The following is a 19,645-nucleotide window of genomic DNA, read 5'->3' as shown; positions in this document are numbered from 1 at the left end:
ATTTTTATTTTCATTCTCTCTGTGAAAATGCTTTAGTTCATCGTATAGAACTTCACAAATTCAGATACTGAACATCCAAGATTTGCTTTCGCTGAATGCATGGAATATTCCTTTTTTCTCATGTAGCTGAGTATTCATGATGAAAAGACTGATTTTTCTTGCACTGTGGACACCCTTTAAAGCTGGCTTCTTGTTGATGGTTCCTTGACAGTTCCGTTTCCTTTTGCTATGGTAACCCTAACCACAAACTGCCTCGAAACCTGTTTTCAGAGAAGGAGCAATGTGTGGACTTGGTCCAGTCCACACATCTTCACTACCTATGTTGTGTGGACATCTTCTCAATGTCCACACAAGGCACAGCACACTTGTACACATTAGTGAATGCACATACTTCTTCCATAGTTCTGGGGAGAAGCATATGTTATATCACCAATTTTGTGGGGACTGTAAACGTTGCGGGGACAGAGAAATATCCTTACAGCTCGGTCCTAATTCGCCTAACAAAAGAAATCGTCACCTTAACATGGTGAAGACCTGCACTTCTATGCCAGAGCGAGCAAGTCAATGTTCAATGTGTTTCTCTTTGTTCTTTTGTTACAACGCTCTTTCTCATAGTCTGAGCACACACGCTTAATTTCACAGACTGGTTTTTAATCAACTGGCAATCAAGGACAGGGAAAAATCCTCTGTTCCCTTTTGTATGTGTACGTCCTCAATGGGTACCTTCCAGAGCTAAACTTTCTACATGAACAATGCCTTGAACAGTTACTTGGCAAGCAAAGAAATGAAAACATATCCTTGCCTACGGCAATCCCCAAAAATTCTGTGAAAGTGACAAAAATTTGATTGCTACCTTCTGCAGCAGTGACTTGATGGCCAGAGCAGTGATCTTGCGACATTTAGCAGAGTCATCGTTGATAAGTCTTGTTGCCATGGGAATAAAAAACATCCCGGCATATGTCTCCAAAGTTTTCTGCAAGCAGGGATCAGAGAGAAAGCAGACCCTTTCAACTGTAAATGAAAGGCTGTGTGAGTCGGTTCTGGATAAAAATGTCCACCAGATAAAATTGCTCACCTGCGGAAAGGATGAGAAGATAGTGGCGAGCATCTCCAGGGTGGACTCGCGACCTGTCTCAAGGTCAAAGTTCAGCTGGATGACAAAGAACTGCAGGTAATGTTTCAGCTGGCTGCCCAGAGGGTAGTCTAGGAGGAAATTCAGCACAACCTGTGGACCAAGAATGAGTGGAAGTGGTTGTTGAATGTTCTTTCATCTTCACACAAAGAACCTTTCATTGCACAGCAGACTGAAGAAAATCATCAGCATGAAAACCAAGGACAGATTTGTGCTGGATACAAATGCTTGAGTTTAACCATATGCTGCCGGGGAGCCCGGTTTCGGGCACAAAGGCTTTACACACAAAGCCGGGGAGCCCGAAACCTTGTAACGAAAGACCATACTCGGAACAGAAGACCCAGCTGCTGGGAATTGCCAACCTTTTTTTCAGTTGTCAAAACGAGAGGAAATCCGTCCTTATTTTGAGAGATTATACCACTGTTTGTGGCATTCAGCATGAACGGATTACCACTGTTTATGGCATTCAGCACGAGTGGATTACCACCGGGGACAAAAGCGCTCCAGTGATAAGCAATACAATACCACTGCATGCTAATCTGGCCCCTATTGAAAAGATGGCAGTAGCGCACTGTGCCAGTTTCGGAAATAAAAGAAAGTTACATAACACTGTACAATTTGGGCTCTTTTTTACAAGGCGGCAGGCCTGGCTGAAATACTCGAGCGTCAATAGATGTTGTCTGTCACATTAGAGTAGTCACCAGACAGTTATTCGTGTGGGTGTAAGCATCCAGTAAATGAAGCTATGATTTTTTTGAAGAATTTTGAAAATGGAAAATCTTGAAAATCTCCTAGTTTTACGTCATGCAACTTCAAATTCCACCCGGCAGCAAGTGTTCAATCTTTCAAGTTCATACATTTTTAAGTCTTTGCCATTTGTAAGCAGTTTGCGGCAAAGTGTCAATTTCTAATCAGTATAAATGTGATGTTTTGTTGAGGAAACAAGCTAACATGATAGCTTCACCCCATGCTATATCAACTTGGGTCATATTCATTTAGCTGTCACATTTCAGAAATCCTAGGTGCAACTTTTTTCATGGCAAAATGGAAAAGTAAATAGCACACCTTTTCTGAACAGCATATCCAAATCCAGTTATCATAAAAATCTAAAAGCCAAAGTTTTGGATATTGTACATGCTTCTCCTTCCTGATAAGAAGAGATTATAATCACACTGACGACCGTTTAGGAGGCAGGGTGTTATTCTTTACCCAAACGTAAAAATTGCATTTTTCTTACTATAGGAGAACGGATCAAGCACATTTTTGAAAAGGTGTTTTTCTCAATCCTTGTTCTTGTTCAAAAAACTGATCTGATTATGATCAGATCCCCTGGTAGACCATGAAATCCTACTTATGGGCAGAATGTAAGACTGCAAACCCTACATATGCTCTGCACACACTCTACCTGTCTGCATTGTAACCTGACTGAGGGACTCTCTGACATAATGGACAGCTTGGCGACTTTCTTCATGACACCATGCATCTCAGGCACTATCAACTTCCTGGACAGGATTGCCTGGAAGGAAAAAAAGGCAGATGCAGTTGGATAAAGAGACTGACGGGTTCAAGAGGTCAAACAGGGAACCAGCTAAATACATACAAAACTTGTGTTCTACCGCTGAGCTATCCAGCCCACCCCAGTGATGGTTGTTGAGACCAGTTGCAATGCATTGGGATAGCTTGTGACCTGAATTGAGACCAGAGGTCTGACCGGAGGTCTTGTAATGGTTTTACGATGGTCATAAGGGGTCTCCAACACTCCCACCCTATGTTGGCTACCCTCAAGTCTCTTATAGGTACACGCGATAGCAGTCTTTTTACTTCCATTGTTCAACTGCAAATTCGGTCCACCAAATTAAACAGATTTTCTGTCTTGCACTTGAAAACTGGGATGACATGGAGTTTTCCGAACCTGTCCACATTCTTGGTTTTATGGGTTTAAGTTAGGGGCAATGTTGTGAAGTACTACGTGGGCTATGATCTTGTACAGAGATAACATTGGACTGTGATCCTTCCTGTTCAAAAGAACACTGAATCGCAGATGGACTGCCATATCTTGGCTGTTTACCTTGAGAAGACCAAACGCCGTCGCTTGCCTGGTGTGGTCGTGCATGTCTTCTTCAGCGTATGTCAGGAGAACTTGAAGCTGTTTCTCATCGATGGTATGTTGCTTGACGTCGCGGACCAGAACTGTGACAGCCTGCAAACATTCAAACCAATTGATTTAATCTGGTTAACTTAAGGTTAATCATAATTCAGTTCGAGGTTAAGCTTATTTACATTTTAATTCAACATTTAATCCCAGTCACATCAGTTAAAATATAATGGCCGCACTGTTACGTTTTCATGTGATTATTATATCAAAACAAGAGATGTTTATAAGGTATACACATATTCTGTTTTGATGATCTGACCTTGAAGCAGTTGACGACGACGTCAAAGTTAGCTCCTTTAGCTGCTCCGGCCGTGGCGTGGGTGTGAAGGATTTTGAAGAGTATCTTCGTCAGTCTGGTTGCATTTCTGCTGATTGAGGGCAGCGGATATCGCAACATCCAAGTGACACACCGAAGGGCCACTACAGTCACCTAAAACAGGGAATTTCATGTACACAAAATTAATGAAATGTGTGGGTTGTGCAACTTAGAGTATATGTGACGTGGCACGTTCAGATGAATTCAGAAGAGATGCTGGAAAGAGTTGCCTCGGGAGTTGGGATTAGATTAGGAATTCTAATTTTTTTTTTCTCCAACAAGTGAAAACTGAAGGTGTTGTAAATTTCCCCACCTTGGTGAATTTGGAAGTGAGTGAGTCCATGAGGATTCGGATGAATGGATCCAACATCTGGAGGTGTTGCTGGTTGGAAGGAGACAACTTGGACCGCTTCAGATTCATGTTCAACAACTGAAAGGAAAAAAAAAACCAAGTCAGCACCAATGGTTGGTATCGACGTACATCTAGCTCTGTTTCTTGCAGGTCACAAGTTGTAAGCTTTCCTATCTGAGAGGGTGTTCACTGTAGAATTGAGGTTCCGATTTCCAGAAGCCAAACTGATAAAAACCTTGTAGCGTTCCTTACCTGCAGTCCAAACTCCACAATCAGGTGCATGTTGGTCTTCTTGCTGACTTTGGGCATTAACCCGCCCCTCTTGGGGGTGGGAGGGAGGAGATAACAGCTGGCTGGGCCAGTCCGCGGGTCGGGCGGGGGTTGTGAACCTACCCTGTCACTATCGGATGCAAAAAAAAAAAAAAAAAACTTCAAGGGTCACCTTGAAGAATCAACAAGTACAAACTTTGCTAAACATGAGTGCATTGATGACTATAAAAAAAAAAGTGCTGCACTTCAAAGATAATACAGTGAACTAGAAAAACGAACTACAAGGAAGTCACCGTTTCCTTCGTAAAATGATTTTCAGAGTATTAACATATTTTGTCAGGTAAAGCAATACCCAATTTTGGTGGAGTTAGACTTTTTGCGAAAGGAGAGTTCAACTCAATACATCTATTTCCATTCAGGCAAAATGTACCCAGTATGACTAGAGTAACTTCAACCGACAAGTTTTCGTTTAAAAAGTTTCATTTATTTGCTTAAATAACTTTTTGTGTTTAAAGGTCAACTGAAATGGGAAGCACACTTCTGTAACAATGCTAGCCAAACAACAATGAATGATCTTTATTATTGTTCCAATAACAAAGAATGGTTCGTAACCTGTCGCTGGGGTTGAGGAAGGGAATCGTCTCTGTTGCAAGTCCATGAATGTAGATCAACATGGCGTCAACAGGGATCCCTGGATTAGCTATCAGGCCCATGGTAACGTGTCTGAGGACATCCGTAGCCTTACGGACAACCTTGTGACTCTGGTTCGTCTCAAGAATCTACAAGAAAACGAAAAGAGTTTGGGATACTGTTGGAACCTTTTGGTTGAAAGTTAAAGATGGTTCTTTGAGAGCAATGTTACACCACTGACGAGTTGAATTGTTTGACATAAGAAGGGAACTACAAACGACAGTCTTGTTTCCTTGAGTGAGGTAACATTGAAAATTGTTTTATAAATGTGCAGTTGAGGAAATTGTCTTTGAAATAGAAGTGATGGTTTCGACAGAGTTACAACACTCCAACACAAAAGCCATTTAAGTGTTGTCAGTTTTTCAGTATGGACACGACAACATCTGTTTGTTGCTTTTCTGAAGTCAACTTGAGCAAGGGCAAATTTTATCGAGTTGTTTCTACATGGGAGAGGGTGTGGGCTAAAGGTGTTAGGTAGGGGGTGGGACTAGAACACAAAGTGGAACAAACCTCTTTCAATGGGATCAAAAGCCTGGTCAGTGAACTCTGACCTACGACCTTGGCTATCATCTCATAGCAGTCGTATCCCTTGATGCTGCGAGCTTCCGGCAGTTTACCCACAATGCCTTCCACTTCCTTCTCATCAGCAACATTGCCAAAGAGCTCCTTGTTGATTACCTACATGAAACAAAATGCAAAAAGGTAAAACATCAAAGAGAAATCAGCAAGGTAAAAGTTCCAAGAGAAATCAGCGAGCAAATGCCAAAATGTTGCTGCTTCACCAAAGCTGAGGCTTCTAGTGCTCCTTCAGTCGTCGGTGTTGCTGTGGGAACTGCTGTCGTAGCTCATACTGCTGCTGTTCTCTGCTGTAGCTAGTGTTGTAGTCGGTTGATCCCAAATCAATCACATATCATCCAGCCGTAAGCCGTGTCCCAAGCTATTCAAATGAACTATGTCAAAAGCATTCCTTTGTTGTTGTTCACCCTGTTACATATAAATGGTCTTGAGACAGGACTTGGGACTGGACTTTTAGAACGACCTGCAAAGGGACTTGTGATGGATTTGACTACCACGCAGGCCAGTAACTACTGCCGTCAATGCTGTGTTCCTGCAATTGCTGTCGTTACTGTAATTATTGCTACTGTTGTATGGTTTTGTTCACTGTCGCTGAAACACCGCCATGTCTACATGGATCCAGAAAGACTCGGTAGTAACCAAAGGTGAGACATACCACACCCTTACCTCGATCACTGAGTCCATGCTGGTGTCTAGATCCCCCGGTTTGAGCGTTGGCAAGGCGCTACGGAGGAGGGCATGCAAGGTGAAACTCAGAACGTGGAGCTGGTTAAACGAGGGAACAAGTACGACAACACAATAATTACAGCAGGAAAGCTTAGTCCATCTTTGCTGACCGAGGCTGAAAGGGTGCAAATAACTGCTGCATACTGAACACAAAGGTTATAGACAAAGATATAATATATAATCAGCGCTCTCAACTGTGTGAATGCCGAGCTCTCGGTAACTGGGTACCTTCGTCAGGGCAAGCGGAGTCAGTTCTGTGCTACGCAGCCCTTTCGTATTACAAAGACAAAGTTTATTGATCCATCGTGTGTAACAAGATCACTCATGGCAATCACGACCCATTATCACACATGAAAGAAAAATGTTGGAACAAGATTATCAGCCACACTTTATGTGACGTCGTCTTCTTGTTACAGTCTTTAAAAATGTAACTTGGGCCTGGGATATTCCGAGTACAAGAGCATAACGCCTGACATTGTGAGTACAGAACTGAGACTACAGGACTGAGACTACAGTACTCAGGTGGAGTGCAGCATTGAAGTCAAGTCCATTACAAATCATTCAGTCTAAGCCAAGTCACACTCTATTCAAATGAAGTGTGACAAAAGCCTTCCTTTATCATTGTTCACCAAGTTACGTTGTGACTGGTCTCATGAATGGACTTGTGAATGGAGTTGTGGTAGATTAAACGACAACGCTGGTAAAGTGATTGATTTTGACTACTCACGATCGTCATCCCATTACCAAGACCTCAATAAGAAAAATAATCCATTTTGAGTTCTCACCTGATAGCCCCGTGTCAGGGCGTGGCGCAGCTCCTTCAAGATGAACGGGAAGTAGCCGACACCCAACGAGGCCAGGATCTTGACCAGTGTGTCGCGGCTGACATCCCGCACGTCCTTGGCCCGGCTCTTGAGCATCTGGCAGACCTTGAGCAGGATGCCCGGCAGGTTGGCGTGGAGGGTCTGGCTGGGCAAGGCCTGCAGGAGCTTGACCATGGCTAGGGCGATGGGCACCCGCAGGACCTCCTCGTCCTCTGCCAGGCTGGGCCTGGCCTTCTTGTGGTGCTCCTCACTTGTGACCTGACGAGCGTGAAATGAGAGAATCAAAACTCTTGTGAGGTATGGACTTGTTGAAGACATCTGGCACAGAGCAATAATGATTAAAGACCAATTCACACTTGGCCCTGTTGGAAAGTGTGCACCAATTTTCAACTGAACAAAAAGTAGCATCTTCATAAGAATATTCCTGAGTATAGTGCATGACAACAGAAGAATGTAGGAGTAAAAGATCAATAAATGAGTTTTATAGAAAAAGATCAATAAATGAGTTTTATAGAAAAAGATCAATAAATGAGTTTTATAGAAAAAGATCAATGAGTTTTATAGAAAAAGATCAATAAATGAGTTTTATAGAAAAAGATCAATAAATGAGTTTTATAGAAAAAGATCAATGAGTTTTATAGAAAAAGATCAATAAATGAGTTTTATAGAAAAAGATCAATAAATGAGTTTTATAGAAAAAGATCAATAAATGAGTTTTATAGAAAAAGATCAATAAATGAGTTTTATAGAAAAAGATCAATAAAGAGTTTTACAGAAAAAGATCAATAAATGAGTTTTATAGAAAAAAGATCAATAAATGAGTTTTATAGAAAAAGATCAATAAATGAGTTTTATAGAAAAAGATCAATAAATGAGTTTTATAGAAAAAGATCAATAAATGAGTTTTATAGAAAAAGATCAATAAATGAGTTTTATATCTTTTTATCACTAATTTGAAGATATGTGGAAAGTCTTTCACAATGGTAAACTTGATGTGATTATATATCTGAAATTCTCTCTTAACAAATGACAGTTCTTCATCCTTTGCCGTTATCTATGATTTTTGCTAATACCTTCTTAGTGAGAGTCTTGTGTAGCTTCGGCAGGATGCTGGCAACAATGATGCGGTGAATCTTGGTTGCCAGGGAAACCTCACTCTTGCATTCGCTGTCATCTCCATGGCTAACCTGCTCCTCTACGCCTTCATTCTCACCCTCTTCATCCTCTTCAGTGTCTTTCTTATCTCCTGGTTCTGTATTTTCATCTTCGTCATCACTGTGCTCATCACAAGATTTCTTGTCAACCGTTTCAGAGCCTATTTTAGGGAAAACAATATTTATTTTCAGTACTGTAGCACTACAAGAAGAAATGATACATATAAAACAGGAAGCATACAGTTTTTCAAGGACGTGACTAATTTTGACTCGGCCAAGCACCACAGAAATACAAAGAAATGTAACCAATCACAGTCTGTTTTACATGTTGAGAGTCCTACCTTCAGACGACTCATTTTCAGGCTTGGTGGATGTTTTCCCAACCTGCACAGACTCTACTCCTTCAGAGAGAGATAAGTCAAAATGAAAGCCATCCAGAACAGCAACAACTAACCTAAAAAGGAATAACAAAGGAAACAATTATATTTCAGACTAAAAGATCAGTTTTTATAATTGCAGGAATTTAACAATATAGGGATGAAGACCTATGTTCAAGACCACACTCTGAACCAAGGGTATGTCTGGCCATTTGCAATTGCCTGCACCAATAACGCGAAGTACTGTGAAAACTACTCTATGTAACTACTGGTGACAGCCACTCTGTACGAAACATTTTATGGGTACAGGGGGATCAGGAATGTCCACTAGAACATCGTTGCATTTGTCTATCCGCCTTGAGCAGAAGCACCCCCTCAGTGGTTGAAAACAGCCAGGTTGATAGGGAGTGTTCATTTTTGTTTGGTTGCCAAGCCACCACAATCCACGCATTTCGTAGTCCTCAACCAGCGAAGTGCAGTTACAACCAAAGGAACCTCCGTTGCTAGTAAAACTTGTCACACTAAGGCTCATAGAAATCTGAATTTGGTTTCTAAATGTAATAATTTTTACTTGTCACAAACCGTCATACCTCACAGCTGTCTTTTGTTGATCCAAGCTGCGCATAATGAGCCGTAAATACTGCTGCAGGATCAGGTAGTAGCATCGCCATGGCAACTGCCCAGCAATGGCCCCTACTGCACCGATGGCCTCGATGACCAGGTTGGGGTTCTTGGCCGCCAGCACCTGGTCAAAGATGAGGGCCGTCGCCATGGGCAACAAGAACTGGTAGAGGGCGCTGTAAGCGAGGTCGCCCTGCCGGGCGTGGAGGGCCAGGTGTCGCAGGGCGCGCATCCGTCGATGGTGCTGCCATGCAGAAGAAGTAAGAAACAAGATTTAACTGAAAGCACTTGGTAAGGACCTCTTGAAGTAATTGTAGATGACACACAGTGACCTATTCCATAGAGAAATGGAAAAAACGCATCACCTTTACACAAACAATATCAGAAAACTTTATCAGGGAAGCAAGGCGACATTAACAGGGACTCATCATCGTAGCTTGATAAAAAATCACTAATCTTCACACTAAAAAAAAAAAAATGGCTAGCTTGTTAAAGCACAGTTTGGCACTGACAGCCCTATTGTTTTGTACATAAGATTGGAATTTCAAGTCCATTTTCCACTAAATATGAACAAACTTGCAACCTATTTGTTAGAGCAAAGCGCACCCGAGTTCAAGCACACAGGACAATAAGCCAGTTCGGTATTCCAACAGTGCACAATCAAAGTGAAGGTCATTTGGATGCACGCCCAAGGTCTGTCCCATCAACGTGGCCCTAAGCCAACCCCACGAGCCTCTTTGCTCCCAAATGACTTTTTTAAATATAAAGCGGACTCACTCGTTCCAAAACAAGGGTCTAACTGATTCAATTCAAAACATGGAGAAACAGACAGAAATGTTTACTTCAAGATTTCTGTGTATGGATTTAAGGTAGACTTATTTATTCCAAGAAATACCTGTATATGCCTAATGTTCTCAAAGAAGTCCTTCTCTACATCTGCATCGTGTAGAACGGTCATACACTGGAACTGTGGATGATCAGGGAACAGACGAACGATGTCGGACAACAGACCAATCATCTCATGCCTGGCATTCTGTGACGAGAAAACACATTTTGAAATCAAGGAGCTTTTCTGACAAGTATTTTGTAGCACTTTTCGTTAACTCATCTATTTGTACAAGCACCCAATGGAGATCTGAGACAGAGAAACATTTGTGTAAACAAAAAGAAGTGACAACACGGTAAACTTATGAAGCGTTGAGGTGTAAAAGTACACCATAAAAATATAGCTCAATTCAAATAGGTTTTTAAGGTCAATGTGAACATAAAAGGACATAAAGATGAATATTTCATCTCAGGCAAACTGGATGTGCATTACCTCTGCTTTTAACCTCAATGCATCTCTGATTGCTGGGGCATATTTGTGGAAGACGATGCCGTTGAAATGCTGGCTGTTTGGTGGTACGGTCGCCAGCTTCTGCAAGAGTTCCTTCAAAAAATGGACCGAGTTGTCTCGCATGGACAAGTCATCAATCTGAATCCGGAAAAAAAAGGAAAACACGCCAACAAATTCAGTTCAAACTTCATTCCAGTAAGTCGCAGGCTTTCTCTTCCAATAAACCAGTTTGGCGTTCCAGACAAAAAAAAGCACGATCATTTGAGAACAAACAACCTGTCATCACACTAGTTTGAGCATGCTGTGTGATCCCATTCATGACCAAGCTGAGTGGGCGGCACCGTTGAAACACCGAACCGGCTTATTGATGAGATGTTGAAACTCAAGTGGAGAAGGTGATCAATTTCCCTTGTCTGTAAACTTATGCTCTTGAACGCAGGCTGGCCAAATATGTAGTAATTACTGAAAAGATGTACATATGCAAATAGGATTGAAAACATTCTCCATGGAAGCAATCTTACAGGTGTAAGACATTTGGGTATGTATAACTACATATCTGAAATGTTTGCAGGTCATTGATATGGTCCATTTTTCAACCACGGGTACTTCAGTTTCCTCCGTCTTTGTCCCAGAACACCACCCCACCTTCATTATCATGTAGAAACAGTTGTATATGATTGGTGTCACAAAGGCCATGTTGATCGTCTCCATGGCACCCAGCCGCTCATTGGCCAGTTTGAATCCGGCCAGTCGGTAGGCGTAGTCAGGCTCCTCCACGTGCTTTCGATCCCAGGAGTTCAACTGCTTCATCAGACGGGCGACCTCCCCCAGAGTTGGGTCATTCTGCGCCATCGCGGCAAAGACTTCACACAGAGCAGCTCTGGACTGCCGGAAAGTCAGGCGGTAGAACAGCAACGACAGGGGTCTGTAGTGAGTCCAGAAAAGTTAGGGTGTCTTAACACATGCCAAATGCACCTCTGGATATTCAAATACAAAGGAGGTTTTGTATTTTAAATACTCTTCACATTCAGGTGAAAAATATTCAGAGCTGATTAAACTAAAGTCATGATCTTAACAGTGCAGTCAGGACATATTTCAACGAACTAAACAATTTTCATTTTGTGAATAATGATCTCTATCTTCGATAACTTTCCCAAATGCTGAAATCTGATCCAATGCGTGCCCAATACATCTGACAACATAAGTTGTATTGATGTCATCAATGCAATCCAACTCTTGATTAAAAAAAAATTTATTGAAAATGTTGTAAGTGAAAATGGCTCCCTCAAGCTCCACTGTTCACAATTAGGTGCAAGAACAACAACTAAGTCTGATTTGCGCCGGCATAAATATTCAGACTGATTTGGCCCTGTGTTTTTGTGGAGGCAAAAGGCTGTCCTGATGCACCAGGCAGTTTCTCTTGTCCATTCTGAAGATAAAACTAGTTGTGAACCAGCCTCAACTCACCCTAAGAAATCTGAAGGATTCCGACAAAGCTTGATGACATTCCTGACTGTATGCAGGATGTCCAGTTCAGTTGTCTGTCAGAAAAAAAAGTAAAAAAAAATTGAATGCAGTTTTACCGAGAGCCAAAAAATGGATCTCTAAGAGATGCACCAAGAAAAGTATACACTTAGGACTTATTTTCACATTTGTAACCACGGAAGGATGTCAAACAGGGCAGTCCCATAAAGCACATGATTAAAAGGAGTGCTGTTAAAAATCAAATTACTTTCAATAAATTTCTGTCATAGCAACTTATGATTTTAATCAGTTTTCCAGAACTGCACATCAAAAAATCAGCTGAAAGAAGGAAAGACCTTCTTGTTATTCCCTCGAGAGATTACAACATTTCATTGGAAAACAAGTTGGCAAGCTCTTAGTGAGTTTCCAAAATAAGACCCTAATAATTACCGAAAATGGGTAACTTGGGAGACATTCCCATAAGAACATGCACAAACTTTACTGTCCCATAATTAAATATTCCCCAAACGGATCTGAACCAAACTTTGTATGTTTTCGATTAAGACCCTTATCTATCATCTCTCAAAATTTGGACAAAAAATTCGGCCTCCTCCTGGTAGTTGAGGCATTAGGGACCATTGGACATTGAAATGTCTCCCTAATGACCGATGTCTCCCTCAGGTCGAAAAATTCACACAACTACCTCAGAGAAACAAAACAGCGCCTTCTCACTTTCAAGCCTACCTCATGTTTTTCACTGGTTCTCCTCAAGAAGGGCAGGAGAAGGCTAACCAACACGGTACTCTGCTCAGGATCACTGATGTACAGGCTTATCCTGCCATGAAATGACACAGACAAAAACGGGCAAGTTCTCAAAATAACATGCAAGTGACGATTCAGACATCCTGAACAACTGTATCACACTCTTGACTCTTCTTAATTAGCTCCTGTGAGAATTTGACATGAGTCGAGATAGGTCACTTCATGATGAGACAACAGTTTGATGCCAGTTTTGAGATCAGGCAAGAAATATTTACTAAACTTGAAAGTTATCCACCCCACAAAAAAACTCTCTTCAACTCTGCAAGTAGATAACATATGTGCTTCTACACTTTCCACCAAATGAACTATTCCTGCATTCATAACATTAATATTTCAGAATACTCATTTCTTCATGAGCTGTTTAACTACTGACTTTGACAAGATGTTGAGGTCCTTCATAGGCAGGCCTCTCCTGTCTTCCTTCGTGTGAGTGCTCCGACGGACGGAGGAGCTGAGGTACTGCAAGATGGCTGGTACATGGGGAAAGAGCAACTTAGTCCCAAAGCTGGGTGGATCTGGAACGGAAAATCAGACAGAAGTCTAGCTGAACTGCTTTAAATTACTCTGAACACCTCGGCAGAGAAACTGCGGCACAGATTTCACACTGTGGATGAAATAAATGCTTGAAGGTGCACGGATATTTCTACAGTCATTTTGCCTCTGAAGATAGCACGGTCCTTGCTGTGTTGAATGAAGCGTTCCCACTGTGCTACTTGAGGTTAACATCCTTGTGATAAAATCCTATTATCTCGTGCCTGTGGAATAATCCTAGGGTTCAGTCAATCACTGACTCACAAGAACTTATCAATATGCAATGAATAACATCACATATCTCCTTTAAATTATGTCTATTGGTTACCAATGACTGGTCAATGTATATTGATATGAATTAATTGGAATACCAGACAGGGAAAAATAAAATTGTAAAAATTAACACTATAAAATTGGCAAACCATGAAACAAAACTTTGATCACTAACAGATCAAACAGGTGAAAGTTCACAGAGATCCATGTCTATCCCCAGTACCTGCAAACTGTTTGCTCTCTATCGCAACGTCAATGAGGTCATTGACCTCCAGGTCATCAACCTCTTCTCCGTCTTCCATCCCTGACTCCTCCTCCAGGAGGAGGTGTTCCACAATCTCCATCACCACGGTGACGACCGAGGCAGAGACCGTGGATGCTGAGAGGAGTGAGGTGACGCTCGGGAGGATGGTGCAACTTGGTTTGGTGGGGTGATGCTTGGCCAAGAGTGGGTGGAATCTTGACAGTCAAAAAAAAACCACTCCCTTTATTTTTTAACCATTCAAAAACCTCCAAAAATAATGTGAATGTAGTTTAATAATACCACAGCCATTGTCAGATATTGTGGCTACTAACTGAAAAAACTAAAATGTTATCATTCTCCCAAACCATATCCGTGCTATGTGAAACTTACTTTGGAAAAACTACAATGGAGTTCTCACTAAGGTATCACACACTCAAAAGCATACATTTTTCTGACATTTGACAATTTTCTTTGTGTATGATTAATTAAGACGCTACTAGTTTACAGATGAAAATGTATGGAACTAAATAGAAAATCCCAAACGGAGATCCACAGTGGGAGACAAATTGCACTCAAGTTTCTACAACTGAACCTTCTGAAATGAATTCCGCACCTGGAATATTTGCTCCAGACAAAAATCAGTTTCAGCAGAGGGGTTGGACTTGCAAGACACTCATTGGCCAAGCTGTCAATCTGAGGCCACACAGCCGCCTCAAAGATACAGTCGATCTCACTAGCCGAGAGAGGATGATGCTCAAAGACACTAAAGAATTCAGCCAATCGCAGGAGGGCTAGCTGACGAAGTCTCTTCAGCTGGCCAACCGCGTAGGTCTGAATCTGTAAGAGTAGGATACCAAACAAATTTGTTTATGTTTATTTGCACTGTTAACCCCTTCGCACCGGGTTGTGGATAGAGCCGCCGTAAAAATTGAGATCCTCAGCCCACTTTTCAGCTATTATTCTCGGCCCACGCTCTAGCGAACACGGTGAAAGAAGGCAGACCCTGGCTCTTGTGTATATGGTAATTGGACTTTGTAGGTAGCCCAGAAATGAAAAGACCAAATCTGAATCATAATCACCAGCTTCACAACAGTCCCCACTTTGAAAAGAGGCAATGGGAATGTGGAAGCTTGAGTAGAGCCGCATGCCACCGAACAATCAGCCTTTTCACCGTGTAATTCTAAGCGTGCAGAGCACGCTGGGCCACAAACCGAGAATTTGTGGTTTGGCAGGTGGCCTTCATGGCCAAGCGAGGCTGGAATTCTTGGAGTCGGCTTTTGGGAAGAAATTCCCGTTGTCAAGGGGTTAACCTATAAAAAAAATTACTTTTACAAATGTAAACTCATAAACCTCTTCAGACTATCCAAAATCATGCCTCTGTGCTATTTAAGTAAGAAGCATAAGGGTTGTACTTATATCAAACAGTGACTGAGGAAACTTGGGACATACTAACCATTACAAAACGTGCAACCCACAGCAGATGCTACCGATATTGTGGACAATATTTCTCACCAGCTAATGATCACGGGCAATGTGTATCCTCTGACAGACTGATACCTTAACCATGGGCAGATTTATAAAATTAATCACAGGCATCAAACTTACATAGCACAGGAACATTCTCACCCAAAAAGCTGGTCACCAACTGATATTTCATGCGAGGTATCTGACTTGTGACTGGTTTCTGCAAAACTTTGCTTGAAATGAAAATGCGCTCAGTGACATTTTCTGCTGGACTGGATCCCTGTTCTGGATTGACCAATCTGAAAGTTGGCTCCAACTATGATCGTGCTCTGATGGCCTTCAGGTAGAGTTTTTACTTGACAGTTTAGTTTCACTTCATGTTTCTATGTTTTCTTGGCCCACCTGGCTCCGCTGGTCAAGCAGCTTGGCGTAGCTGGCCAGCAGGGTTGTAACAAGATGGAGGATGCTGGTGGCAAACGGTGCTATTCGGTGACCCAACTTGCTGAAGATGACTCCGATAGTGTCCAGCATACTAAAAAAGGCAATGGCAAAATCACAGGCAAATATCAAACTGTGAATTTTTGTATTCAATGCAAAATCACTGATATTGTCATTCTAGCTTTTATCAATGTTTAAATGTAGATTTTTGGAAAAAAAAACAGCAAAAATAACAAACAAACAATACATTCCGCAAAAAAACGTGTGAAATGAATACATATTTGCCACTGACATCTCAAATTCATTTTGTGCTGTGCTAGAAGTATGAACCCAATGGAAAGGCCACTCCCAAATGATTCCCCTACTCACGTCCTCTACCCACCTTTGCTGCTTCTTCAAGGGGATCACAGTGGAGGGGCTTAAGGAATCCAGATACTCAGTCATCGTGGTGTAGCAATCATCTTCGATAGGCATGAGAAAAAAAAACCCAATTCAACTGATTAAAGACGTGCACAAGGAAACGCGTTTCGTAGTTGTGGGCACTCCACACCTGCAGAACAGTATTTATACAGGAACACAAAAAGGCCTCCCAATCTGATCTAAAAATTACCTCACAGAAGAAAACTGTCCCTTTAACTCCATACCAGCCACGGCACATGTACCCACATTACATTTGCTTATAGTTCTCGGAAACACGTTACAATATTGTGTGGACCAAAAGACTTGAGGAGGCACACCAAAGTTCCTAAACTTTGATCCAAATTTTCCTTACAGTACCAGATGATTTCAGTCATGAACTGGGTTGACAAGTGAGTAAAAAAAAATCTATAAGTCCAAAATTAGTATCTTTGACTTGGTAGAAAATGCTGGTTGGAGAAGTTCCTCTTGTGTGTCCCGTGCATCTGTAGTTGTCACATGTTAAGATTCAGTAGTGCGGTAAAAATCAAGAATATCCAACAGATAAAACTACGCAAAGCATTTTTAAAATCAACCATATTCTAGAAAAGAATCCACAAACGAGACTCCTAGTACCTTTCAGGACTTGTCGGCATGGCTCCAGGACAAGGTCCAGGAACACACTCAACTCATTGGATGAGGAGCCGGCGATGAAACGCAGGATGGTGGACCGGCGAACAGCGCCCCCACTCTTGCCCTGGGTGCCAGGCCCTGTCTTGCTCATCATCTTTCCGTAAAGAAGCCTACAAAGCAGGATATGTGGATCAGCAAAGACAGCAGATTCATTCACTGTTCTTCTGAAAATCTAAGAATGACTGTTAAAGAGATCCTTCTAAGATGTAACCACAGAGAGACTTCGACGTTTGTGCATGCAAATCGGAAATCAATTTTTTTGTATTTCATAAACATCTGGCCTTCACTGGCAAATTACTGTTGCAACTCTTTCAAAAGCAGGTTCGCTCGAGAGGGATTCGAACCCAGAACCACCTGCTGTTTGACGCAGACATCTTTACCATGCTACCTTCAATTCGACTCATGACTTCTTCGTCTCACCTCAGCAGAATGGGCAACAGTCCCTCCCTGTGATTGGCTGCCACTACTCCAGTCGTTTCATCAATGCTGAACTGGACGAGCGTCTCACGGAACTTGTTGTCCTCCATGAGTGCATCTAGACTGTCCCCATAGGGGGTCAGGTATGGGTGGTTGTAGGTCATCAGGCAGGACAAGACCACTTTCTGGATGTCTGGGAAATTACTTGACAGTAACTGGAATAAAAAGAGAATAAAAATCCCTATTTATTGTTGGAATTCAATTCAAGATAATACCAAGGTTATTTCTGATTGTCTCAGTAAAAAGTACACGCTGCAATTAAAACTATATAAAGTTAGCCAAAGTTAACAAAGGGAAACAGAAAAATACGAAAAATATCCAGAAACCTGTAGGTTTCAGTAAAAACAAAAATAGTTTTTGTCAGCATTATGCTTTTAAAAGTAAAAGCAACTCCACAACTTTATTGAAGCACAGAATGCACCATTCTCCATTATCTGTCACATTAGTAGCTGCCTTGGGATATTACTGTAAATCAAACTTGATTTTTCCTTTTCTAACTAGTAATAACTTATTCCCTCAATAAGTCAGAGGCCTATAAGAGATGGTACACAGCCGTTTATATCAATTACAACTTGCAATCTCCCTGGTTGTCAGCACCTTTAACAAAGTCAGAAGAAAAAACGGTTAAATGAAACCAGCTTTGGGATTCTTTTGTAATCAAACAATTGGTTTACTTAAAATTTGATCTGACTTGTAAGCTTTAATGTCAAGCGGAAAATACTTACATCAAAGTACAGCTTTCGCAGCTGAGGTTCTTTATACATCGATTTGGGATCTTTGAATCGGCTGAAGAGCAGAAGGTGGGTTACCAATGCCCTAAATGAAAAGAAAAAGCAAGACAAAGGATGACAGCAACATTCAGTCTGAACCCATCTGGGAGGTATGGTGACTTATCCACTTACTTCGAAGTTTCAGTCGCAAGAAGTGTGAACGGTGGAAAAAAATCAGTCAATCTGTTGGATTACGAGTTGAAGAGACCTAAAAATGGTCTTAAAGGTCAGGCTGACATAGTTTGGTGGAAGTGCTGACATCAAGCAAAAGGACGACTGACTAAATCACAGGATTTACAACTTATTCTTTTTTGCTTTTCTTCAAAGTAGACTTAAGTTTAAAATGTTTACCTAGACACAGAGCCTTTGGCCTTCTTCTGTTTCGTCCTCTTTCCAACATGTTTCGGAGTTCGTTCAGTGTCCTCCTTTTCCTCCTGACTCTCTGCCCATAGATCTTCCTCGGTTTCCCCACTGTCCTCAGTCTGATCCACGCTGACATCCTGGCAAGTCCTCACTCTGATGTCCTGGGTCGGGGCATTGTTGACATTTGATGGGTGGTACTCATTTCTGAGAGAAAAAAAAAGATGGGCAATCCTTTAACATCAGGGCTACCTCTGTTCTAATGACATTTTTATGAGAACATTTTCGGAATTTCTCCAAGTCCAAAGCCATACGTTTAACTCAAGACATGCCTTGGTTTACTTAAGGGTTGACAGTATTGTTTGACAGGCAAACAATTCTAAGCTTAATCAACAAGGACAGGATTAACAACTTTTGCACTTGAAATGGCACCATACTCAATAAATCGGAAGACTAGAGGTACAAGCTCCCGCGACCGGCCCTCAGCCCGATCGGCAAACAGTGCCATCGCCTTCCACATCAGCTGCCGGACATTCCAGTGGTCTGGCCGATCGGCACCCGTGACATTCTCGACCTGCATCTTCCTGAACAACGCCGCCAGATCGGGCACATTTGGACTCAGATCTTCCAAAGAATCATTCAGGCCCGGGTTTGTTGTCGTCTTTGTTTGTGAGGTCTCGAGTAACGTAGCCACTTTCAGCAAGTGGTTGCTGTAGACAGACCAGAAGCTTTTCTTGTCCATGCCATAAGCATGAGATCTGAAAAGAGTTACCAAAAAAATAGAGTGAACAATTATTTCAATTCAAGGAAGAGCAGAACTTATTCATTTTTAAAGAAAACAGAGTGTACTCACTTTATAAGTTCCATGATGGGCTGCCATAGCAACTGAAAGTTTATGTACAGCAATCCAATGAGATACCTCAAGGCAACCTGGAGACGCAGAAAAAGCATACAAACACCACTGAAACATTTACATGATGATGATGTCATTCTTTGTGTAACACAACAGGTGTGTCCATTGAAGTCTGTCCACTGTGGCCACATGTCCACTGTGGTCATTTGTCCACTGTGTTGATTGTTGATTGCATGTATTTCACAGAGTGGACACCATAAGCAGTCTAGGACAACCTTAAAACTGTGCCTATCTGCCTCTAGCAGAAGCACCCCCTCATCAGTTGAAAGAG

At 41.8% G+C, this 19,645-nt stretch overlaps 1 protein-coding gene across 2 annotated transcripts in view; it reads right to left on the bottom strand.

The window, feature by feature from the left end:
* The window catches only part of utp20 (UTP20 small subunit processome component), a 38,291-nt gene that overhangs the window by 5,840 nt on the left and 12,806 nt on the right, over positions 1–19,645 (bottom strand). For both annotated transcript variants that reach the window (XM_022256131.2, XM_087134962.1), the window contains exons 19-48: positions 19,315–19,391; positions 18,899–19,219; positions 18,453–18,668; positions 18,057–18,147; positions 17,275–17,486; positions 16,798–16,964; positions 16,148–16,226; positions 15,730–15,859; positions 14,477–14,700; positions 13,843–14,078; positions 13,189–13,330; positions 12,738–12,828; positions 11,997–12,070; positions 11,175–11,454; positions 10,512–10,667; positions 10,089–10,226; positions 9,163–9,437; positions 8,537–8,649; positions 8,115–8,356; positions 7,003–7,299; positions 6,158–6,256; positions 5,426–5,593; positions 4,838–5,004; positions 4,208–4,355; positions 3,917–4,033; positions 3,547–3,717; positions 3,201–3,332; positions 2,538–2,648; positions 1,076–1,225; positions 854–973 (exon numbers count right to left, since the gene is read on the bottom strand). In XM_022256131.2, the coding sequence (XP_022111823.2) occupies positions 854–973; positions 1,076–1,225; positions 2,538–2,648; positions 3,201–3,332; positions 3,547–3,717; positions 3,917–4,033; positions 4,208–4,355; positions 4,838–5,004; positions 5,426–5,593; positions 6,158–6,256; positions 7,003–7,299; positions 8,115–8,356; positions 8,537–8,649; positions 9,163–9,437; positions 10,089–10,226; positions 10,512–10,667; positions 11,175–11,454; positions 11,997–12,070; positions 12,738–12,828; positions 13,189–13,330; positions 13,843–14,078; positions 14,477–14,700; positions 15,730–15,859; positions 16,148–16,226; positions 16,798–16,964; positions 17,275–17,486; positions 18,057–18,147; positions 18,453–18,668; positions 18,899–19,219; positions 19,315–19,391 (4,944 nt within the window). The remainder of the gene's footprint in view (positions 1–853; positions 974–1,075; positions 1,226–2,537; positions 2,649–3,200; positions 3,333–3,546; positions 3,718–3,916; positions 4,034–4,207; positions 4,356–4,837; positions 5,005–5,425; positions 5,594–6,157; positions 6,257–7,002; positions 7,300–8,114; positions 8,357–8,536; positions 8,650–9,162; positions 9,438–10,088; positions 10,227–10,511; positions 10,668–11,174; positions 11,455–11,996; positions 12,071–12,737; positions 12,829–13,188; positions 13,331–13,842; positions 14,079–14,476; positions 14,701–15,729; positions 15,860–16,147; positions 16,227–16,797; positions 16,965–17,274; positions 17,487–18,056; positions 18,148–18,452; positions 18,669–18,898; positions 19,220–19,314; positions 19,392–19,645) is intronic.

Source organism: Acanthaster planci, linkage group LG03 (genome assembly GCF_054643075.1).
Source record: "Acanthaster planci isolate LZ-2023a linkage group LG03, COTS_SCS, whole genome shotgun sequence".
NCBI lineage: Eukaryota > Metazoa > Echinodermata > Asteroidea > Valvatida > Acanthasteridae > Acanthaster > Acanthaster planci.
The sequence above is the reverse complement of the archived record's forward strand: the minus strand, read 5'-3'. Positions and strand labels throughout refer to the sequence as shown.